This window comes from Odocoileus virginianus, chromosome 18 (assembly GCF_023699985.2).
Source record: "Odocoileus virginianus isolate 20LAN1187 ecotype Illinois chromosome 18, Ovbor_1.2, whole genome shotgun sequence".
NCBI lineage: Eukaryota > Metazoa > Chordata > Mammalia > Artiodactyla > Cervidae > Odocoileus > Odocoileus virginianus.
Window position 1 is genome coordinate 53,061,031 of NC_069691.1, and position 24,687 is coordinate 53,085,717.

At 45.8% G+C, this 24,687-nt stretch overlaps 1 protein-coding gene across 2 annotated transcripts; it reads left to right on the forward strand.

Annotated features, from left to right (window-relative positions):
- The first annotated feature begins 606 nt into the window (after window positions 1-606).
- On the forward strand, window positions 607-23,356 carry HPF1 (histone PARylation factor 1). 2 transcript variants are annotated; one of them, XM_070480698.1, is made up of 8 exons: window positions 607-719; window positions 10,671-10,830; window positions 12,566-12,755; window positions 14,063-14,161; window positions 18,490-18,640; window positions 20,653-20,740; window positions 22,057-22,229; window positions 23,186-23,356. In XM_070480698.1, exons 1-8 carry the CDS (start codon window positions 672-674, stop codon window positions 23,204-23,206), a joined length of 930 nt encoding a protein of 309 aa, XP_070336799.1. In that variant the 5' UTR covers window positions 607-671; the 3' UTR covers window positions 23,207-23,356. The 2 variants fall into 2 exon arrangements, with proteins under 2 accessions (XP_070336799.1, XP_020760000.1); XM_020904341.2 differs by having other exon boundaries at window positions 608-719; window positions 23,116-23,356.
- The last annotated feature ends 1,331 nt before the right edge of the window (window positions 23,357-24,687 follow it).

Genomic DNA, 24,687 nt, shown 5'->3' on the forward strand with positions numbered 1-24,687 from the left:
ATTTCCATTGTCTTTTATTAATCTATGTTTCATTAACAATCTATCCCTTAAATAGTAAACCCAGTGACTTTTAGCTCTAAGAGATTCATTTCATAACCACTTTTGTTGCAGTTATGTGTTTTCTCGACCTGTACTATGATCAGCTGTACTTTTCTATTGTACTTTTGTTTCTATTGTACCGGTTTTCTTGACTTGTACTTTTCTCTTGTAGCATTTTATTGGGTCTGAGAACCTTCGAAGTATGCAACCCTAACTGCTACAACGATTTTATGTGTCGCCATATGGTTCTGGTAGTTAATGTGGAATTCTCATTCTTTAGAATACTAAATTCTGATTTATTTAGAATACTCATTCTGATGAGCCCTGTATATTTTGTTTTACATATAATTTTATAGGAATGTTTTAAACTGTAGTAATTCTTTAAGGGAAAACCAGACGCTCACGTGGGTGAGCTTGCGGGCCGCGCACACGCAGACGGAGGGCGCCCCTGCGCGGCAAGCGGAGTAGGCGGGGCCTCGGCCACGCGCGGGCTTGGAGGCAGGCTAGGGGCGGCGCCTTTTCTGGTTTGTGCGCGCGGCGGCGGAGGGAGACGATTGGCGGCCCTTGAACCGGAAGCGGTTGGCGGCGCGCGGGCTCTCGGCAGGATCTGCTGGCGCCGCAGCTGCTGCAGGATGGTGGGCGGCGGCGTGAAGCGTAGACTCCGCGGAGAGGGGCCGCAGGTACCGCGCGGGGGTCCGAGGGCGGCCGTGGGTTCGAGGATCGCGCGGCCCGTTTGCCCCGGCTGGAGGTCAGGCCGCGCGCCGGGGTCGGAGCGAAGAGCGGCGCTGCGCCTCTCCTCTCCGGGTCCCAGGGGGGCGTGCTGACAGCTCAAGGCCGGGTTACAGTCTCTGGGCCCAGCCCGGGGGCGGCCACAGCCCGGGGTCCTCGGGGTCAGGTTGGCGCCGGCTGGGGGACCTCCCACGGGTGGCGAGTTGACTTAGCCGACTCCCCCTACACTACCCTCCCTGTCCCACTGGCCAGGTCGAGGGTAGGAAGCGCGCCTGCACCCGCAGGATGGCGTGTGGGGCCCTCCCGTGGAGCCGTTACCCGAAGCGGGTGACTCGGGGGAGCGGTTCGGGGCGCAGCGCCGAGCTCGGTCCGGGGCGCTCGGGGTAGGGAAGAAGGGCGCTCACTCGGAGGGGGTGTCTGCCCAGGCTTTCATGCTGTCTCACGTGCGTTAGCACTGCAGAAACAGGAAAGAGTCCGTCTGGAAAGAGTTAAAGAGGGTTTCCAAAACTTACCTTCAGCCGCACTGTCAGCTGGGATGCAGGTGATGGCGGCGCGGGGGCGGGGGGCGGGTGAGCCGGTGCCTGAGGGCCAAGTTCTGGGCGGCCTTTGCCCCGTCCCGCTTTCTAGGAATACAAGGGTAAATAAAGGATAAGGTCAGCCCTGAGGGGGACAGGTACTACATAGTCCTGAACTCTAGTTACTGAGAATTTGGGGGTCCTGAACTAGCATGTGAGCTCAGGCAGCGCTGAAACGCTCTTTCCTCCCTTTAAAGGGGCAGTGAACTGCTCTGAGTGTTAGTGTTAGGAAAAAAGGGTCAGAAATGAAGAGGAGGCCACAGAGGCTACGGTTAACCTAATATAGGTAGCAGTTATGTATTCTGTGTTAGCACTGTTCTGTGTGTGTTTACAAATAATTTATTCCTTGTCACAGCCTTATGATATAGATACTACATAGGCCTTTTTTTGTAGCTGAGAAAATAGGGCACAGAGGTTAGATCACTCGCCCAGGGTGACAGCTGGAAAGGGCAAGAGTCAAGAATCTCCCTGGGCAGCCTAACCAGTATGCAAAATTGCCTTTCATCAAGGTACATTTAAAGGCTCTTCTTTCTAACATTCTAGATTTGCGCCTGTCTTTGAAAGTCTAGAGGGAGGGTGGGTTAGGGCTTGATGAGTTCCTGCTGTTGCCTGTTTGCAGTCGGAGAGGCAGCATACAGTGGTTGAGCACACCCCCGCCCCCAGCCCTGGAGCTGGCCCACCCGGGATTCCATTGGGAGACCCATGCCAAGTCACTTAACTTCGGTTTCCTCCTCTGTAGAGTGCGGCTAATAGGTACTTCTAAGGATTGGATGAATTACATCTGTAGGCGTTTAGAACAGTGGCAGGCACTGTAGTAACTGCATAACAAGTACTTATCACTAACAGTTCCTAATATCATCTTTATTGCTGTTAGTATCACCATTGGGGCTTCCCAGGTGGCGCTAGTGATAAAGAACCAGCCTGCCAATGCAGGAGACTTAAGAGATGCTCGTGGGTCAGGAAGATTCCCTGGAGGAGGAAATGGCAACCCTCTCCAGTGTTCTTGTCTGGAGAATCCCAAGGACAGAGGAGCCTGGCAGGCTACAGTCCATGGGGACACAACTGAAGTGACTTAGCATGCATGATAACACCATCAATTTTTTTTATCCCATTTGAACAGCCAACCTGTGACACATTGTAATCTTTGGCATAATCAAAAGGCTGACTTTGACCTCATTTGTTCAGTTATGGAACAGACACCTGGGAAGCCATTGCCCAGCCCAGGCCCTGAAAGGAGGACCACGGCTCTCCATCTTCACAGTCCTCACCTGTCCTTTCTGCCCAGCTCCTTCCTGTCGCCCCCATTCAGTGCAGCTACAATCCTCAACTGTCTGTTTTTCCCTTGTCTTCTTATTTTGGCTTTGTCACCCATGTTATTATGCCTGTCTGAACAATATGTTTTGAACTTCATAAAATGGCTGTCATGCTGTATATAATCTTTGGGAATTTTTTTCTTCATTTAATGTTGTTAACATTGATCCATATTGTGTGCGGCTGTTTCCTTTTCACTAAGTATAATACTCCTTTTTGAGCCCTCTGAACCACAATCACAGAAAGCTAACCAATCTGATCACATGGATCACAGGCTTCTCTAACTCAGTGAAACTAGGCCATGCCGTGTAGGGCCACCCAAGATGAAAGGGTCATGGTGCAGAGTTCTGACAAAATGTGGTCCACTGGAGAAGGGAATGGCAAACCACTTCAGTATTCTTGCCTTGAGAACCCCATGAACTGTATGAAAAGGCAAAAAGATAGGACACTGAAAGATGAACTCCCCAGATTGGTAGGTGCCCAGTAAGCTACTGGACATCAGCGGAGAAATAACTCCAGAATGAATGAAGAGACAGAGTCAAAGCAAAAACAACACCCAGTTGTGGATGTGACTGGTGATGGAAGCAAGGTCCGATGCTGTAAAGAGCAATATTGCATTGGAACCTGGAATGTTAGGTTCCTGAAGCAAGGCAAATTGGAAATGGTCAAACAGGTGATGCCAAGAGTGAACATCGACATTTTAGGAATCAGTGAACTGAAATGGACTGGAATAGGTGAATATAACTCAGATGACCATTATATCTACTACTGTGGGCAAGAATCCCTTAGAAGAAATGGAGTGGCCATCATAGTCAATAAGAGTCCAAAATGCAGTACTTCGATGCAATCTCAAAAACAACAGAATATTCTCTGTTCATTTACAAGTCAAACCATTCAATATCACAGTAATCGAAATCTATGCCCCAGCCAGTAATGCTGAAGAAGCTGAAGTTGAATGGTTCTATGAAGACCTACAAGACCTTCTAGAACTAACACCCAAAAAAGATGTCCTTTTCATTATAGGGGACTGGAGTACAAAAGTAGGAAGTCAAGAAACACCTGGAGTAACAGGCAAATTTGGCCTTGGAGTATGGAATGAAGCAGGGCAAAGGCTAATAGAGTTTTGCCAAGAGAACGCACTGGTCTTAGCAAATACCCTCTTTTAAAAACACAAGAGAAGACTCTACACATGGACATCACCAGATGGTCAACACTGAAATCAGATGATTATATTCTTTGCAGCCAAAGGTGGAGAAGCTCTATACAGTGAGCAAAAATAAGACCGGGAGCTGACTGTGGCTCAGATCATGAACTCCTTATTGCCAAATTCAGACTCAAATAGAAGAAAGTAGGGAAAACCACTAGACCATTCAGGTATGACCTAAATCAAACCCTTTATGATTATACAGTGGAAGTGAGAAATAGATTCAAGGGTTTAGATCTGATAGACAGTGTGCCTGAAGAACTATGGATGGAGGTTCATGACATTGTACAGGAGGCAGAGATCAAGACCATCCCCAAGAAAAATAAATGCAAAAAGGCAAAATGGTTGTCTGAGGAGGCCTTAAAAATACCTGTGAAAAGAAGAGAAGCAAAAGGCAAAGAACAAAAGGAAAGTTATACCCATTTGAATGCAGAGTTCCAAAGAGTAAACAGGAGAGTAAGAAAGCCTTCCACAGTGATCAATGCAAAGAAATAGAGGAAAACAATAGAATGGGAAAGACTACAGATCTCTTCAAGAAAATCAGAGATACCAAGGGAACATTTCATGCAAAGATGGGCACAATAAAGGACAGAAATGGTATGGACCTAACAGACGCAGAAGATATTAAGCAGAGGTGGCAAGAATACACAGAAAAAATGTACAAAAAAGATCTTCACAACCCAGATAAATCAGGATGGTGTGATCACTCACCTAGAGCCAGACATCCTAGAATGCGAAGTCAGGTGGGCCTTAGGCAGCATCACTATGAACAAACCTAGTGGAGGTGATGGAATTCCAGTTGAGCTCTTTCAAATCCTAAAAGATGATGCTGTGAAAGTGCTGCACTCAATATGGCAGCAAATTGGGAAAACTCAGCAATGGCTACAGTACTAGAAAAGGTCAGTCTTCATTCAAGTCTCAAAGAAAGGCAGTGCCAAAGAATGCTCAAACTACCACACAGTTGCACTCATTTCACATGCTAGTAAAGTATGCTCAAAATTCTCCAAGCCAGGCTTCAACAGTACATGAACCATGAACTTCCAGATGTGGAAGCTGGATTTAGAAGAGGCAGAGGAACCAGAGATCTAATTGCCAACATTGAAAAAGCAAGAGAATTCCAGAAAAACATCTTTTACTGTTTTATTGACTATGCCAAAGCCTTTGACTGTGTGAATCACAATAAACTGGAAAATTCTGAAAGAGATGGGAATACCAGATCACCTGACCTGCCTCTTGAGAAACCTGTATGCAGGTCAGGAAGCAACAGTTAGAACTGGACATGGAACAACAGACTGGTTCCAAAGAGGGAAAGGAGTACGATAAGACTGTATATTGTCACCCTGCTCATTTAACTTATATGCAGAGTACCTCATGAGAAATGCTGGGCTGGAAGAAGCACAAGCTGGAATCAAGATTGCTGGGAGAAATATCAATAACCTCAGATATGCAGATGACACCACCCTTATGGCAGAATGCGAAGAAGAACTAAAGAGCCTCTTAATGAAAGTGAAAGAGAAGAGTGAAAAAGTTGGCTTAAAGCTCAACATTCAGAAAACTAAGATCATGGCATCCGGTCCCATCACTTCATGGCAAATAGATGGGGAAACAGAGACTTTATTTTGGGGGGCTCCAAAATCACTGCAGATGGTGACTGCAGCCATGAAATTGAAAGACTCTTGCTCTTTAGAAGAAAAGTTATGACCAACCTAGACAGCATATTAAAAAGCAGAGACATTACTTCATCAACAAAGTTCTGTCTAGTGAAAGCTGTGGTTTTTCCATTAGTCGTGTATGGATGTGAGAGTTGGACTATAAAGAAAGCTGAATGCCAAAGAATTGATGCTTTTGAACTGTGGTGTTTGAAAAGACTCTTGAGAGTCCCTTGGACAGCAAGGAGACCCAACCAGTCCGTCCTAAAGGAAATCAGTCCTGAGTATTCACTGGAAGGACTGATACTGAAGCTGAAACTCCAGTACTTTAGCCCTGATGAGAAGAACTGACTTATTTGAAAAGACCCTGTTGCTGGGAAAGATTGAAGGCAGGAGAAGAAGGGATGACAGAGGATGAGATGGTTGGATGGCATCACCGGTGAGTTTGAATAAACTCCAGGAGTTGGTGATGGACAGGGAGGCCTGGCGTGCCGCAGTCCATGAGGTCACAAAGAATTGGACATGACCGAGCGACTGAACTGATAACTCCATTGTTTGAAAATCCTATAACCATTCTCCTGTCAATAGGCATTTTCAGTTGTCCTGTTTTCCCCTCGTAAAACAGTACCATCAGATACCTTCCTATGTGTATCATCTGGTTCAGAAATGCACTTTGCAGACTTTAAATGATACCTAAAGTTACAAGGTCAACTTGAGCCTGAAGGAAGAATGTAAATGTGAGAAACACCAGATTAGGATTTCTCAGTCTTGGTTGTGTGGACATTTGGGCCAGTTAAGCGTCTCTTAAAGGGCCTCTCCTGTGTTGTAGGATGCTTAGCAGCGTCCTGGCCTCCACCCACTAGAGTAGCAGTAGCACACGCTCCTTCCCAGATTTGTACAACGAACAAGGTCTCCAGACACTGCTGAGCGTGTCCCCGTGGAGGCAGGATGGCTCAGGTGGAACAACCCTGATGTAGCTGGAAAGGAAGGACAGGAAGGAAAGTTACTAGGAGGAACAGTACCTACCACTCCTCAGAGACTGCAGATGGGTAACCTCCCACCAGGAATTTTATCTCTGCGGAAATGGGCCAGGTTTCTAATAGGCATTGGAAAGCCTAGCCTACTTACAGAATGCACCTGTATTGCAGAGATGCCAGAGGGAGTTTTATAACCAATCTGGCATTAAAGGACCTTTTCTGAAATAATTGTTTTAACCTCTCATATCCAGTTATATCTGACAATTTCCTTCTGGTATGATTACTTAGTTTGTTTAAACAAGAGGCATGATGGCATCCTGTTTACCCAAACAAGGCAAAACCTGCTCTTTTCTTTCTTTCTTTCATTTTTTGTTTTGTATTGGGGTATAGCTGATTAACAGTGTTGTGATGGTTTCAGGTGTTCAGTGATAGGACTCAGCCTCACATACACATGTATCCGTTCTCCCTGCAAACTCCCCTCCCATCCAGGCTGTCATGTAACGTTCAGCAGAGTTCCGTGTGCTCTACAGTAGGTGCTTGTTGGTTATCCATTTTAAATATAGTAGTGTGTTCATGTCCGTCCCAAACTCTTACTGTCCCTTCCCCCGCATCCTACCCCACCCCCAACCATAACTTCATTCTCCCAAGTCCGTAAGTCTGTTTCTGTTTTGTAAATAAGTTCATTTGTATCATTTCTTTTTAGATTCCACATATAAGGGATGTCAAAGGATATTTCTCCTCTGTCTGAGTTCAGTCAGTGTGACAATCTCTGGATCTATTTATGTTGCCACAGATGCCAATATTTTATTCTTTTTAATGGTTGAGTAATGCTCCATTATATATACACACCACATCTTTATCCCTTCCTCTGTTGATGGACTTTGAGGTTGCCTCCATGTCTTGGCTGTTGTAAACAGTGCCTCAGTGAACACTGAGGTACATGGATCCTTTCAGATCTTATTTTACTCTGCATATATGCCCAAGAGTGGGATTGCTGCATCATACGGTAGCTCTATTTTAGTTTTTTTTTTTTCAGGAATCTTCGTACCATCCTCCATGGTGGCTGTACCAGTTTATATTCCCACCAACAGTGTAGGAGGGTTCCCTTCTCTCCACACTCTCCAGCATTTATTGTTCATGGATTTTTTGAAGATAGCCATTTTGACTGGTGTGAGATGATACCTCATTGTAGTCTTGATTTGCATTTCTCTATTTAGCAAAGTTGAATATGTTTTCATGTGCCTCTTGCCCATCTGTATGTCTTCTTTGGAGGAGTGTCCATTTTTTGACTGGGTTATTTGTTTTGATGTTGTTAAACCTCATGAAGTGTTTGTAAATTTTGAAGACTAATCCCTTATAGGTTATATTACATGCAAGTATTTTCTCCCAGTCAGTGGGTTGTCTTCATTTTTTTAATTGTATTCTTTGCTGTGTAAAAGCTTTTGAGTTTAAGTGGGTCCCATTTGTTTATTTTTGTTTTTGTTTCCATTATTGTGGGAGACAAATCAAAAAAGATATGCCGCATATATGTTAATAGTGCCTGGTCTCACATTTAGGTCTTTAATCTATGTGGTTTTATTTTTGTGTGTGGTGTTAAAGAATGATCTGATTCCATTTTCTTATACGTAGCTGTCCAGTTTTACCAACAGCATTTGTTGAAGAGGCTGTCTTTCCAAGATTGTGTAGCATTGTCCCCTTTGTTGTAGGTTAATTGGCCATAGTTGCATGGGTTTATTTCTGTGTTTTCTATCCTGTCCCGTTGATCTGTATTTCTGTTTTTGTGACAGAGCCATACTGTTTTGATGACTGTAGCTTTGTAGTATAGTCCAAAGTCAGGGCGTCTGGTTCCTCCAACTTTGTTTCTCTTTTTCAATACTGCTTTAGCTATTTGGGGTCAATTGTGTCTCCATGGAAATTTTAAGATTGTTTGTTCTAGTTCTGTGAGATATTGGTAACTTGATAGGGATTGCATTGCATCTGTACATTGCTTTGAGTAATATAGTCATTTCAACAGTATTGATTCTTCTAATCCACAATCATGGTATATCTCTCCATCTGTTTGTATCTTCTTCAATTTATTTTGTTGCTGTCTTAACAGTTTCCACAGTATGGGTCTTTTTCCTCCTTGGGTAGGTTTGTTACTAGGTATTTTATTCTTTTTGATACAATGGTAAGTGGAATTGTGTTTTTAATTTCTCTTTCTGATCTTCTGTTGCTGGTGTATAGAAATACAACAGACTCCTGTGTGTTAATTTGCATCCTGTGACGTCAGCGGGCGCGTTGACGAGCGCTGGTAGTCTTCTGGCAGCATCTTTAGGGTCTTCTGTGTGTACTGTTATGTCGGCTGCAGACAGTGACCGTTTAACTTCTTTTCCAGTGTGGATTCCTATTCTTTCTTTCTCTTCTCTGATTGCCTTAGCTAGTACTTCCAAAACTGTACTGAATAAAAGTGGCAAGAGTGGACATCCTTGTAGGCATTCTTGTCTTGTTCCTGATCTTAAATGAATGCTTTCAGCTGTTCATCACTGAGTATGATGTTGGCTGTAGTTTTGTCATATATATGGTCTTTATTATGTTGAGGAGTGTTCCCTCTGTGCTCACTTTCTATAGACTCTTTATTGTAAACAGCTGAATTTTGTCAGCAGTTTTTTTCTGCATCTGTTGAAATGATCATGTTCTTCAATTTTTTTAATATGGTGCATAACACTGATTTGCAAATATTGAAAAATCCTTGCCACCCTGGGATTAATCCCACTTGCTCATGGTGTATCATCCTTTTAATTTATTGTTGGGTTTGGTTTGCTAGTATTTTGTTGAAGCTTTTTGTGTCTGTATTCATCAGTGATACTTGCCTGTAACTGTCTTTTTTTGTGTGGTGTCTGTCTGGTTTTGGTCCAGGGTGATGGTGGCTTCATCGAGAGTGTTTGGAAGTGTTCCTTTCTCTACAGTATATGGCGACATAAACTTGGTGAACCTGATCTTGGAACTTCAGAAGTGCAGGGGAACGTTTCTGGAAGGGGCTGCAGTCTCTCACAGTGACAGTTGAATGGGCTGTTAGTAAATGATGAATTGTATCTCTTTAAAACTCACACTGGGATTTCCCAAATGGCACAGCAGTAAAGAATCCATCTGCAATGCAGAAGATGCAGGTCTGATCCCTGGATTGGGAAGATCATTTTGAGTAGGAAATGGCAACCCACTCCAGTATTCTTGCCTGGAAAATATTGTGGACAGAGGAGCCTGGTGGGCTATAGTCAATGGGGTCCCAAAGAGGCGGACATGACTAGCACAGCATACACACCTGTGCAGGCATCTGGTCTTGGACTTTGGTTTGTTGGGAGTTTGTTAATAAACATAGTTTGCAGAGTTGGTGACTGACATGTTCATATTTTCTGTTTCTTCCTGGCGCAGTTTTGCAAGGCTGCATCTTCCTGACTTCGTCCATTTCTTCTAGGTCGCCCGTTTTATTGGTGTATCGTTGCTCCCAGTAGTGTCTCATGATCTTGGTGTTTCTGTGGTGTCCACTGTAACTTCTTTTTCATTTCTCATTGTATTGGTTTGAGTCCTCTCCCTTTTCTCCTTGATGAGTCTGGCTAAAGGTTTATCAGTTTTGTTTATCTTTTCAAAGAAGCAGCTTTTTAGTTTTGTTGATCTTTGGTGTTGTTTCCTTTTGTCTCTGTTTCCTTTATTTCTGCTCTGATCTTTATGATTTCTTCCCTTATACTAATTTTAGGTTTTGTTCTTCTTTCTCTAGTTGCTTTAGGTGTAAGATTAAGTTATTTGAGATTTTCCTTGTTTCTTGAGGTAAGATTCTATTGCCATAAACTTCCCTCTTAAAACTGCTTTTGCTGCATCGCATAAAACCCTGCCCTTTTCTTATTCCTCATTTCCTGCTCTTTACCTTTTCTTTTATACATTTTGGTTTTTTGCTTTCTATGTTTCTATTATCGTAGATGTGTTTAGATATTTGTTGTGTGTGCCCCTCCTGACACCAATATATTATAAACTGTTCTTTTTTTCCTTGCCCGAAAGAATCCCCAGATTTTACTCAAACACCATATATAGAGTTTTAAATAAACTGCATGTATCTCATAGAGTTGGGTGAATAAGATGAGCGATATCGTTAAACAGTCCACATTGCTGAAATTACTTTCAGAGAAACTGAGTTTTGTGTGCTGATTTTCAGTGTGAAAAGCCGGCCGATGTGAAGAAGAGTAAGTCCTGTGAAGCTGATGTGCCCAGTGACCTTCGCAAAGAGGTGGAAAGCCATTACAGACTTCCCCTGCCTGAAGATTTCTACCACTTCTGGAGGTTCTGTGAAGGCCTTGACCCTGAACGGCCAGCTGGTGAGTGCTCCAGAGCCTTTCTCCTGCTGCCGCCAGTGGAAAAGGCAGTAGGAAGCTGGACTCCGGGTGTAGACAGGTCACAGAAAAGGAGCTTCCCCAGAGAGGAGTGAAGTCAGAGAGCAGAAGGTAATGGTGCCACTGTGACCTGTTAGCCTAGCAGAAGCACATTAGCCCGCAGTGTGCTCTGGTGAGCGGCTGGGGGAGACGGGCACGCACTCTGGCCGTGAGCGTGACCTGGCAGCTGCTTCTAGGAGCCTGTGTGCGGACGCAGTGACCCCAGGCCTGTGTTCAACAGCAGTGAAACAAGAGGTAGAAAACGGCATATGTGCTCACAGTCACATCTGTTCAGTGGACTGTATATATAGTTTCAGAAGAATCTGGCAGATTTGTAGGCAGTGATAAAGCATCATGCCTGGAATATTTTAAGTGAAAAAAGAGACCGTGTATAGCTTTTGCTGCATTAGTATTGCGTCAGGAACATACACAGCCACTCACGCAGACGCACACCACACACAGACATACAGACACAACGCGCACACACAAGCAGACATCCCTGAGTCCTTTCTCTGTGGGCGTACTGTCCCGAGAAGGTACACCAAACACAGGTAATGTTGCGGCAGTTACTTCTCCTTGTTACCCTTCTGTACTGATGGAGTGTCTTCATGCGGTGCAGGGAAGCACTCCCTAGACTGTAGACAGGAATGTATACTGGGAGAGAGCTGGGCTTGGGCTCTGTTATCCACACACTGCGACTGTGCCGCAGCAACCTGTCTACAGATATTCACAGATGTGTACAAGCGTGTTAGCAGAGATGGTTGCTGAAGCAGTGTTTAGAATGAAAAAGTAACAAACAGTAAATGCCTATCAGTAGAGTAGACATTTTCTTTAAAGAAACATTTAACAGCCTGAGAAACTACTCAGGATTTAAGTGAGAACAGGATGAAGAGCAAAAAGCACAGTACGAACAGCAGGATCTCCCTTTATAGCTCTATCTTATATCTGTTCATGGAGGGGATATTATTTTTTCCCCTCCAAGTCGACCGTCTCCATGCCCTTCTTCTCACTGTTGGCCTTTCCAGGAGTTCTCCCTCCGCGGCATCCTGGGCTCCGGTCTTGCCTGCACGCCTCCCTGCCCCTGCGGGAAGCAGAGGGGCCTGTCTGTCGTAAGCGTGCACACCTGGCGACTCTGATCAGTGACTGGAGAAGGAAGTGGGTCCAGCCTGGGTTAGGGTGAACCAGACAGAGCGTCCAGGAGGCCAGGAATCGAGAATGATCAGTAGTTGAGGTGGGGGAGGGAGGAAGTACTTTAATTAAACACATTTGTAGTTAAATTACTTGTCCTCATGGGCTAGCCCTCTTGCCTCTCCCTTGGTCTGGGTGCACTTAGATATTTGAGACAACAGCTGCATTCCATAGTAATGAGACAAGCTAAACGTCTGCAGCTCTAATAGGCCCCCAGGAACACAGAACTGTCCTGTTTGGGCCAAAGTCAGAAACAGCAGGAGTGTTTGAAATGTCCTCAGTGGTAAAGCTACAAGGAAATCATAAATGTAAGGGCCACGTCTTCATTGCTCTGATTTCTTTTCCATAGTGTTTACAGCAGACATCTTCACATGACTGAAGACTTCTTTCTTTTACTTTAGAAGCTCTTTTTAAAGACAGTTGCTTAGAAATATTATTCTGAATGAAAAGCACTATTTTCTGCTTCCTTTAAGTAAACTTGTTTAATTTATAGATTCACTATCTGCAAGCCTTGGACTTCGATTAGTGGGTCCTTATGATATCCTTGCCGGAAAACATAAAATAAAGAAAAAAGCAGCAGGTTTGAATTTTAACCTTCACTGGAGATTTTACTATGATCCTCCTGAGTTCCAGACCATTATTATTGGAGACAGTAAAACTCAGTTCCACATGGGGTATTTCAGGTAAGGGTCATTTCTTCTAAAATACAGCTTTGTCATTGTTCAGTCACTGAGTCGTATCTGAGTCTTTGTGACCTCGTGGACTGTATCCCACCAGGCTCTTCTGTGCATGGGGTTCTCCAAGCAAGAACACTGGAGAGGGTTGCCATGCCCTCCCCCAGGGGATCTTCCCAACCCAGGGGTTGAATTTGAGTCACCGGCGCTGGCAGGCAGCTTCTTCAGCACTGAGCCACAAGGGGAGCCCTTCCTTCTCCTAGAATACAGCGGCTGTCCCTTTCATGAGTGCAAGCATTCACTGGCCTCCCCGAGGTGAAGGGCGTGTACCCTCTGTTGGTGGGCCGTCTGCCGTTCCAACCTGCTGACCTACCCTGGAATGGATGAACTTGTTAAGGCCCAACCTCATCAGTTTTTCTGCTGTGCTTATAAACTTTTTTCTTTTGGGCTCAGAAGAGCTCTTTTTGCCCAGGAAAGGTAATTCGGAGCAGCTGCTGTGACTTGTTAGCCATGTGCTTCCGGGGGCCATGGAACTAAGAATGCACTTTGGAGCAGACTGGTCTTCTTGTTTATCATCTGGGTGGCCCTGTACCAGTCCCCAGTGCCTGTGACTTTCTGTGACTCGGTTTTATTCCACACGCCTAACAAGAATATCTGGGGGGTAAACGAATACATGCAAGATGCTCAGAAGTAGAGCTGGTGGGGGCGGGGATCCCTTGTCCACTTGAGAGGTGCTGTTGTTGACAGCAGGGTGAGGGGGACAGAACGTGGAGGGAATGTAGGGGGTACCATGGGCACATGGGGCTGGGAGCCGGGCCCTGGTCCGCTGGCCTCCCGCTGCCTGTCCAGGACCTTAGCTGAGTCACCTGGTCTCCCTGGGTCATTTCCTCAGTCACACAGTAAAGAGATTTGGTTGTATGCTTCCAGCCCTTTCACCACAAATATTCTGTGGTGAAATATCCCCCCCCCCTCCCCGTCTCATTTCTTTTTTGCTTCTCCACCTTCTTTCTTTTTCATAGACTATAAAACTGGGGCGGGATGATTGTATGTAATGTCACCTCCTTTTGACAAGCTTTATTCCGCCTTTCTTTGTGTTTAGCTGTAAAAGTAACTAGGTCTTAAGAATCTTAATTTTGGGTTCTGTTATATAAATGAGATTTGTCGTGGATATTCCTAAGAAGCCTAGAACTTAAACCTAGCAAGTTCATTAGCAATTTTAAAAGACATGCAGATATAAATTCTTATTTTCAGACCTAAAATCCTCCCTTCTGATAAGTTATGGGTAGCTAAATTTTTACTTCATTTCATTTAAACAGGGATTCTCCTGATGAACTTCCTGTATTTGTCGGTACAAATGAAGCAAAGAAAAATTGTATAATTGTTCAAAGTGGAGATAATGTGTTTGCTGCAGTCAAGTAAGAAAATATTTCACTACCTCTCCTATTGATAATATTTGTTTACGATTTTTATACTGTATCAGTCTGTCTCTGATGGGAATTGAGATTTAAAAAAATTTTTAGAGCATTTCCATGAATTTTGCAGACTTCCCTTGCATACACACTTCATCTTTTCACCAAACAATAGACTGTTTTCTGACTCCTTATTTAATGAAAATGTTAAACTTGACCTTATTTGTCCCATGGCAAAGTCACAGGATGTTCAGGCATCTGACTTTAAACACAGTCATGGCAAGCTCCTTCTGAGAAGCTGTATTATGTGGAGTGTGACTTGCATAGGAGGCTGAGCGTCGTGAGGCAGGCAGCCACACATCCTGGGGGCAGGGTGGGAGTGAGGGGCCGTGGGGGGGTGTTGCTGACCCAGCTCGCTGGTGGGTGGTCTCTGCCCCGCAGGGAAGAGCTGGGGAGTGGGGCTCTGGGACCACACTGTCTGGCAGGACCTGGGCCAGTGAGAGGGAGCCCCTTGCCTGCCGTCCCTTGACACTGGGGACAGGGGACGGGACGATTATGTACCTCTGCAAGCCAGTGGGGCTGGATCTGGTCTCCACCCTCTGATATCAGGGCCTTGTCTTCACTGGGGCCGGGGGGCGGGCGGCATGAGCTGAAGCACAGGGTGGGCGTGGCAGGGGCACCTTGCTCTGTCCTGTGCATCGGCGGGCCCCGTCCGCAGCAGCTGTGCAGTGGACAGTGTGATAAAGTGAAGAAGGCATCTGACTCGCCTTAAATACAAGTGGATCATGTTTGTGTGACGTCTCTTAATCACCTTTTAAACAGACTGACTCCCTGTGCTGCTGTGGCCCAGGTTTGCAGGAGACAGAACTCAGCCTCAGTCTGCCAGCGCGTCTGCAGGGCCTCTGTGTGCAGGCCGCTGCATCCAAAGGGCAGAGTGCCCCGAAAGGCTCCTCTCTCTCCTGGCAGCTCTGACGTTTATGGAAGATGTGGCTTGCTCTTTATATTTTATGTGGTTCTTCACACCCTTCAGATTTATTGTTGTGCTTAAACTGTGCCATCTTTGTTGCAAACTGCAGTTGTTTGTTTCCTTGTCCGTCTCCTGCATGGACGTGTGAGTTCTTGAGAGAGAGGCTCTTTGCTGTACACGGCGCCTGCTCTGAGTCAGGTATTCATTCCACAGACTCTGACAGCAAAACCACCAAGTTTCCTTTCGTCTTACTCGTCTCATTAAACAGAAAGTTCAGTTGTTATCTAAAATAATACAAGATTGTTCTGGCATTTTTTAGCTTATCGGAGAACACAGAAGAAAGAAAACAAAAATCCATAAGGTGATTAATTTATAATTTAGGTGAAGACCAGCAAGGATTTGAATAGCTAATGTTATTCAAAAAATGTTTTGTACTTTGGTAATTTTTATCAAACATAAATATGTTTGATGAAGTATTATAATACTTTTATAGATTATAATACTTTTCATGTATTATAGATTATAATACTTTGTGTATATTTAGTATAATTTTTTGAGACTTTATTGAAATCCATTAATGAAAATAATTTCTATATGAGCCTGGGTAAGGTGTTTTCAGGCAGACCATTTGTTAAAAACAAATTATTTATGCCCAGTGAAACTAGCTTTCTTTGTGTAAGATTTAATAGTAGCCCAAGAAAATGCGAGTTTGGCTAACAAAGGGGAGTAAAAATTAAAGGATGGTGTTTATGGTGTGAGAAATCTTTCTGCTGTGTTAATTGGCAAAATGTTTATGGAGAGCAGTTGGAATATGGTGATTTATATATTTTTTCAAAGATTTCTTCACAGATAATGAAGGTTGCCAGGTACTGTGCTGCATCTTAAATTAGCAATTCATCCCCAGCTCCTTATCTGAAGAAGTTTTGGGTTCTGTGTATATTTCAGGTTATTTATAAGAAAGAAAAGTTGAGGGAAAATGCACATTTCCCTCAGTAGAGGAAATTAGGTAAGTAAGTAGAGACTATCCATGCAGTGTAGCACCAGGATATTGATCCGTCAGTTTCGGGAGGTGTCGATACACCATGTGAGGAGGTCATGTAACAGAATGGTGTGGAAAGGTTCCCATTTCACGTCTGGGACGCACACAGAAGTCTGGATAGACTGGAGGTTTTAAAATACGTATCTATACAACAAAATTAGAAGTTATTTTCTTTATTCTCTTCTTTCTTTTCCCTAAAGTAACTGTAGCAGTAGTCTGGACTTCACATACCTCCTGAAAGGTCTCTGAGACCGTGGGGTGCGCAGGCCACTCTGGGCTCTGCTCTTTAGTCAATGGTTTGAGGCCCACGTGGGCGCTTTCCCTCAGCTGCTGCTCCTCAGCGCCTCCAGAGCAGGACTTGGCAGCCTTTTTAAAAACTTCCTGTTACAGATGAATCTGAGTGTAGCCCAGAGGTGCACTTCTGTAACTAATTAAATGAACATTCATCTCAGTGGACGTTTAATGGGCGCTTACTTCGATCGGGGCCCGAAGACCATTGAAAATGTTTGCTACTTTAATGTGAATACAGCCAGAGTGTCCGGTCTCGGGCCGAGTTACCCTGTTAAACGTGCTCTTCTCTCCCCTGCGCCCCGACGTCTTCTGCCGCCCCGCCCCGCCGTCACAGGCCACGACTTCCACGCAGTGGCTCTGAGTAGAGTCCTTGACACTAGGAACCCATTAGGTGCGGACGCGTGCTCAGGTCTGGAACCATGACTGCGCAGCGGCTCTCAGTCAGTGGGGTGTGGGGCCTGCCCGCCGGCTCAGGGGCCGTGAGGGGCGCTCTGGGTGGTCGGGGGGTGTTCTCTCCCCCAACGGGCCGGCGGCAGCGGGTGAGCGGCAGACAGTGTGTGGTCACAGCAGTGCCAGGACGCAAATCAGGCCCTGCGGCTGGGCACCGTCTGCTCGATGCCCTGTGTGGCCAGGTGGGAAGTGCGGAGAAAGCACGTCTGCACGCTTAGGCGTTAGGGTTTGTCTCGGTGAGAATGGCCCTGTATACGGTAGGTCCTTATTAGTTGTCTGTTTTATATAGTGTCTGTGTGTCACTCCCAACCTCCCAATTTATCCCCTACCTGCTGGTGACCATGAGTTTGTTTTCTACATCTGTCACTCTGTCTTTGTTTTGTAGGTAAGTTCATTTGTGTCCTATTTTTAGATTCCACATATAAACGGTATCACACTTCTTTTCCTCACTCCACTCACTCATAGTGTGATAGTCTCTGGCCGTCCATGCCGCACAGATGCCATTGTTCCGTTCCTTTGCTGCTGAGTAGTAATGGGCCCCACGTCGTCTTTCTCCACTCCTCTGCTGACGGACGTCTAGGTTGCTTCCATGTCTTGGCTGTTGTGAACAGTGTGCAGTGAACACGGGGTTGCATGGACATCTTTCAGATTATAGTTTTCTCCAGTGTATGCTCAGGAGCGCGACTGCTGTATCATACAGTGGCTCTGTCTTTAGTGTTTGAGGACCCTCCACACTGTTCCCCACAGTGGCTGCAACCAGTTTACATTCCCACCAACAGTGTAGGAGGGTTCCCTTATCTCCACACCCTCTCCTGCATTCTTAACATAAAATTATTTCCATAACTGGCAATAATAACTATTTCACATACCTTTAAAATGTATGTTGTGTACTTCACTGATGGTCTGGTAATTAAGACTCTGTGCTTCTACTGTTGGGGGGCACGAGTCCAGTCCCCTGTGGGGGAACTAAGATCCCACATGCCTTACGTGCAACCAAAAAAATAAATAAAAAGTAAAAATAAAATAGTTACTCAAAAAATAAGTTACTTTGAATTGTGCTTTTGTATTAGCTTATAAAATAGTTTTGCTTTCCTTTACATTTTTAAAATTTCTTAACACAGATTTGAAGGTAACATTTAAAAGAATTTGCTGATGTTTAAGTATGATAAAGGTCCTCTGGTTCTGCACAAGTGGAAAATCCTTCTTTGGAGCCTCCACATTCTTTTCTTCTGTTACATTAGCCTTCTGCAAGGCTGTATGTCAGGTCCTAGCATCAAGTGATGTGACATAAACTTGGCTTAACCTCACTTTTTAGATACCTTATGTCTTGGTTGCAGACATCACGGGGATAAACAGATCTTGTTTGCTGTTTCTGTGACTGGCAGGTATTTATTAATACTGCTTTTCTCTTGTCTGAAGAATCTGTTAGGGACTTTGAGAGAACGCTGGTGATTATTCCGCCCTCTGTTTCTCGGGGTTTGATGTCTGTAACTTGGCTCCCCTCAACTTCCCAGGGTCTGTGTGCTTAGTACAGTAGCGTACACACAAACGGCTACATACTAATGAGGGCTTTTACTTCTTTTTCAGATTATTTTTGATGAAAAAACTTAAAGAAGTAACAGATAAAAAGAAAACTAGTCTCTTGAAAACCATAGATGAGAAACTCACAGAAGCAGCCAGAGAACTGGGGCTCTCCCTGGAACAGAGAACTGTGAGGATGAAGCAGAGAGACAAGAAAGTATGAGTCCCATCTGTCAGTCTCTGCTTTGCTGTTTCGGGGTGGGGGGTGGCGTTCCTCTCTCCTTTGCTGCTGGCCTGCACCTTCTCTCCTCCCCTCCTGAGGAGAGCTGCCCCCGCGGGGCTGGGCTGGAGGAGTCCTGCGGGCACGGGACGGGCCCCCTCGCGGTGGTCGCAGAGCTCAGGCCTCCTGCGGGGCTGGGCTGGAGGAGTCCTGTGGGCTTGGCGGGCACGGGACGGGCCCCCTCGTGGTGGTCGCAGAGCTCAGGCCAGGCCTGCCCAGTTTTTCTCTCATCTTGCTTTACCAGTCGCTCATTTCATATTAGAAGAGTGGCTTTGAAAAAAAAAAAGAAGAGTGGCTTTGTACCTCACGTTTGCTTACATTTCTTTATATAATAAAGAATATATATATTATATAGAATATAAATATTCTATATAATAGCTAAGGTTGGTTGATTTCATGCCAGGTGATTTTGGGTAGATTTGCAAAGGTCTGCCTTATAGCTTTATAGTCAGCCCTGAGGGTGGTTGGCGTGTGGGCGACCTTGGTCTTGAGCTATGTACTGGGGCTTGTGAATTCCTCCAGGAAATGGTGTGAGAAGTCTTTTCTCCTTGCTTTATTGAGCCCACCAGCCTTCCTTTTGTGCCTGCTATGTGAGTGGAGTTTCATAAACAGCAAATACCTCTGGGATTGGGATCCTTTGGGTTTTTCACTTGTACCTGCCTGGGTAACTTAACAGAGAAGCTGAAAGAATTCTGCTTTGGGGCAAATGAGAATTCTCTGAGTCCGTCCTGATAACCTCTGGGGAGGAGGGACATTTATTACTGGAGTCTTGACACCCAGTCTCCTCCATCCTCTGAGCAGTGTCTCCTTCATCTGCATTCTCAGCCAAATGAAGTACTAGTCAACCCTGAATAAACTAGTACTGATAACTAAGTACTTTAGCTTAGTTATTGAAAATCCTACTCCAGTTCCTTTTCTGATCCTGACTGAGCTGCTGGGGTGGGTGACTTTCAGGTAAGTTGTAGTCGCTGAATTCCTGTCTTATCAGCTCTTTTAGTCCTTGAGGTCAGGAAGTAGTTTCTAAAAATGTGCATGGGAATGAAACTCCCTGCATAGGGCATTTCCAGCTGCTCTAAGATTTCAGGTTGCTGTTTTACCTCCTCAGTTTTCACCAGGGGCCTTTTCCCACCTTTGAGTGAGGGGAGGGGAGCATGTCTCACCGCATTGTGACGTAGCCTGGTAAACACATAAATAAAAAGAAAAAAACTTAGAACCATGATTTCAACCATGGTGATGATGGTTATGTCATTTGCCTCCGTAAGTACGTAAAAGTAAAGTCGCCCAGTCATGTCTCATGTCTGACTCTCTGCGACCCCATGGACTGTAGCCTAACGGGATCCTCCGTCCATGGGATTTTCCAGGCAAGAATACTGGAGTGGGTTGCCATTTCCTTCAGGGGATCTTCCCGACCCAGGGATCCAACCCTGGTCTCCCGCATTGTAGGCAGCCGCTTTACCGTCTGAGCCACCAGGCAAGTAGGAAGGTACCTCCATAAAGGGTGCCCCAAAACTAGAAGCTGCCTGACTTAAGGGAAGTTTGCTGAGAGGTCTGAATGCTTCTGGTGAAATGGGGACCTGCATTTCACAGACAGGCAGGAGTTCTGGCCATGTCCCCTCCTGTCTGGCGGGCCCTCTGGCTCTCTGCCCAGCAGCTGTGGACTGAACTGACACCACCCCCTGCCTCTGGCGGGGCACACAGAGATGACTTCCATATGCTGACAGTTAATAAAAGCCAGTTATTTCACTGCTTTGTAATTATTTCAAGTGCTTGACTTCTACCTGATTTTAAAGGAAAGAATTAATAGTAAACTTCTGCCCTGGGGTCCAAATTGACTGAAATAAAAGGCACAGATTATATTTTGCAGAAGTCTTAAGGGTTGTATATGAGCTTTATTTGCCCCCTCTGTTGTTTTTGTCTATCTCCCCTGTTATTTTTGTGTTTTATTTAAGGTGGTGACAAAGACCTTTCATGGGGCAGGCTTGGTTGTCCCAGTGGATAAAAACGATGTTGGATACAGAGAGCTCCCTGAAACGGACGGTAGGGTATTATGTGGCCATGAGCATGTGTTAGTGTGTGGGGCGAGTTTCCTTGTGTTGAGTAGTTGGATACCGTTCCCCACCCTACCTGTAGTGATGGGAACTCAGGCTCTGGGGTCAGGGAGGCTTGAACTGAAGCTGGGTTTGCAGGTGTGTGGCCTTAACCGGTTGTATAACTTTATTAAACCATGTCTTCTATCCGTCACGTGGTGAGTGGCGGTGACTACTGTCCATAGGGGTGTCTGGGAGTAACCCAGTATGTAATGTGCTTATTATTAACGCACTGCTTGCCTAACAGCGCTCGGAACAGTGTTTTTACAAGTTGAAACAATACAAGCCTATGGTCTAGGTGACTTTTCCTACTATTTCACAACCTTTGACGTTACGGTCAACTTACAGTATAGTAGTTACTGAAACAGCATGTGTTTGTGGACAGTTTTCCATCTGAATGTAGATTTTTTTTAGCTTTTAGAAGCTCATCCTGAGTTACTTCTTCTGTAAGTATAAGCACTCTTTGCAAATGGACTTTTCATACACAAAATCTAATTGTTGCTTTGTTGAAAAGGAGGATAAAATCTCTCCTGACCTCTCTGTCTGTCCCCCGCCCTTCGCCTTTCCTTTTGTCCTGGGAACACCCCTTCATCTGGCTCCCTTGGGAGGAGTGGGGTGGGGGGTGCAAACAAGAGGGCATCAAGATCAGAAATGGTAAAGCACTGTTTTTTCTAATTTGGATAAATGTTAAGCAGTTTTCTCTATTTTCCTCAAATTACATTTGTGCTGTGGCTCCACACCCCCCACGTTAGTAAAGGTGTAATTCCACAGTGATTTGTCTCTTGTATTTCTTTTCCTGTACTGCTTTTTAAAAGCAAGTTAGACGAAGGCAAAAAGAGCAAACTTTACTGTCTATTAGGATTTTTTTTTTTAAATCCAACTGCTGGTGTGGATGACCCAGAGGTAGGCTCTGTGTATGCTCGGTCTCCATACTGTTTTTTATTTTTTCAACCCTTTAAAAATGAAAACATATTCTTATCTTGAGGACAGTTAAAAACAGGTGGGCCAGGCTTGGCCATGGTCTGTGCACCCTGGACTAGCCCAGAGAAAATCTCTGGAAGCTGGTGTGACTCCTGGTTGTAGACTCATGGAGAAACCATCACACTTTGCTGGAACAAGAAATGGTTTTAGTTAAGATTTGCGCATAAAAACGGCTTAAGTAAAACAGCTGATGTGAGTTACATTACCAAGGCAGGAGGCCCCCAGGGACGGTGTCACGGGCAGGCGTGGGTGCTCACAGGTAACACTGCATCCCTGCTCTCTCAGCCAGCCTCAGGAGAATCTGCAGGACGATTGTGGAGGCCCCGAGCGATGCTGACAGACTCCAGGCCTTCGCCCCTGTCCAGGAGATGGTGACCTACGTGCAGTTCGCTAATGATGAGTGTGACTACGGGATGGGGCTGGAGCTGGGGCTGGACCTCTTCTGCCAAGGTTCCCACGTGAGTGAGCACCCCGCCCCCCACCCCCACCCCCGCTCGTCTGTATCCCCGAGTCCAGCAAGGGGGGTGGCCTCAGCTGGAATTTCAAAATGAACTTTTTGAAATGATTTTAAGCAGAGTCTTAAAAGATTCTTGAGTTCTAAGAACATCTCTTATTTGAGGTTCATCTTATGTTCTGGCCAAGGTGAATGACCAGGAGTTTTTTGCCCTCAGGTATGTATTAAATATTAACATGGGGCTTCCCAGGTGGCTCAGTGGTAAAGATTCCCGCCTGCCAGTGCAGGAGATGCAGGTTCGATCCCTGGGTGGGGAAGATCCCCTGGAGGAGGAAATGGCAACCCACTCCAGTCTTCTTGCCTGGAGAATCCCATGGACAGAGGAGCCTGGTGGGCTACAGTCCTCAAAAAGAGTTGAACGTGACTTAGCAACTCAACAAATGTTACAGTGACCTATTAGCTATGTACACAGCGTCAGTGTGACACATACACCTAAATGGGCTCCCTCCCACTTGCCATAGGGGATCTGTTCTGTGCTGGGTGAAGAGTAAATGCTGTTTGGGAATGTGCTTTAAAATCTTTAAAATCTAGTGGTGATGTTTTATCCTTAACACCACCTCATTAAATAGGAGAAACCACCTAGTTCCAGCAGGGCTTGCCTCAGATGTTTCAGGGTCAGGGAGGCAGGTGATACGGCGACTTCTGGGCTGTCACCTGCCACAAGTCCTATCTTCCCAGCAGTGGCGATGGGAGTGTGGGCAGCTCTCCGTGAACCTGTCCTGCTTGTGGCCGCAGCCTGTCGGCCACTGTAGAGGCCGCTGCCTCCTCCCCTCTGTTAAACAGGTGCCTGCTGCACTCTCTGGCTAATGTCACCTTCTTTGGTTTTTCAGTATTTTCATAAAGTTGCTGGCCAGCTTTTACCTCTGGCATATAATCTGCTGAAGAGGAATCTCTTTGCAGAAATTATTGAAGCTCATCTAGCAAACAGGAGCCAAGAGGATGTGGACCAGCTTGCAGCATGAGTGGGACTGCCTCTCTGGTGCACAGGATTGCAGAGCTTTAGTGTGAAACATGTTCTTCTGTTTTTAAGGACTACAGGAAATAAATGGATGGCAACTTTACTTTTCTAAAGCTCTGGGGGCCTGGTTTTCTTTCACAGGCAGTCGGGTCACCTGTGGAAGAGGGGGTTCAGCTGCACTGTCCCCTCCAGCAGCAGGCCATGCCCAGTGCCTGCAGATGAGCCTGGAGGAGCTGGGTCCTGAGACTAGGGCTTAACAGGAGCTGCAGCCACAAGGGTGGGGCCTTGGGGCCACCCCAGCCCCTCCCCAGCTTCAGGTGGGCAGCTCCCAGGGCTCGGCCTGGATAATGGGCAGTGTGCTCTCAACACACCAGAAGGGTTTCCCACCACAAAGTATGCAACGGGTCTCCAGTGCAGTCCAAGGGGAGCCGTGTTTCACCAGATACAGATCCTTTTTAAAACCTGACAAGACACCCCTCACCTTACAGATTCAGAGCTCACGGTCAGATGCAAAGCAGCAAGCTGTGGACAGGCCACAGGCCCAGTGGTAGAGCTTTCCCGCTGAGGTCACCTGGCTCACCCCCATCTTGTAGGACCACCTGGGCCTGCCCACAGAACTCTCCAAAGTCATTGTGTCGCTGCCTCCTGAGTCCCAAGACCCGGCGTCTTCAGGACAGCAGGTGCAGGACACACTACTGCAGTCTGATGAGCCTCTGAATGGACGTGCGCCTGGTGAACATGGGGCCCCTCGCGGGTGCCAGGGGGAATCTCTCCGGGACCGCCGGGGGAACGCTCTGATGACATGCCCACAAGTCACAACTCCCCTGAGGTGCAGCCCATGTCCAGCACCCCCCACCCCCACACTGTTCTCGCGGGCAGCTGAGATGCAGCAGATAGGGCCTCAGTCCCATCCAGGATGGGGCCGTTCTGCCAGAGGGCCCAGGCTCGGAGGACAGATGCAGTCCCTTCCCTGAGCACGACCTGCAGGTCCTGGGTGCGTCTGAACACCAAGCGCCTTGTGTTAAACATTACACGTTACAGAGTGTGTTAAAACAATCTAAGAAGCAGCACTTGAGCTCTTTCCACAGATTTGTTTACCTTCAAAGGTCCTTGTTAATATTGCAGAAGTATTTAGAAATAGTTAACACATTTACCTTAATGTCAAGTGTACCTTCCGTTAAGACAGTGGAAGCTAGCTAGAAATTCAAGATTCCTTTAACCATGCTATTTGTTGATCCAGCCACCTCAAATATAAGTTTTTTTAATTTGCCTTGTGATCAGTAATACAGATTTCAACAGGATTGCTTATCAAAGAATAAATGAAAGGGTACAAAAAAAAATTCAGCTTATCATCCATCCCTCACACACACCTGCATGCACATCATCATCAGGCTTGTTATATCGGAGCCAAAACAGGGTTTGGGCACCAGTGCCAAGAAAATGG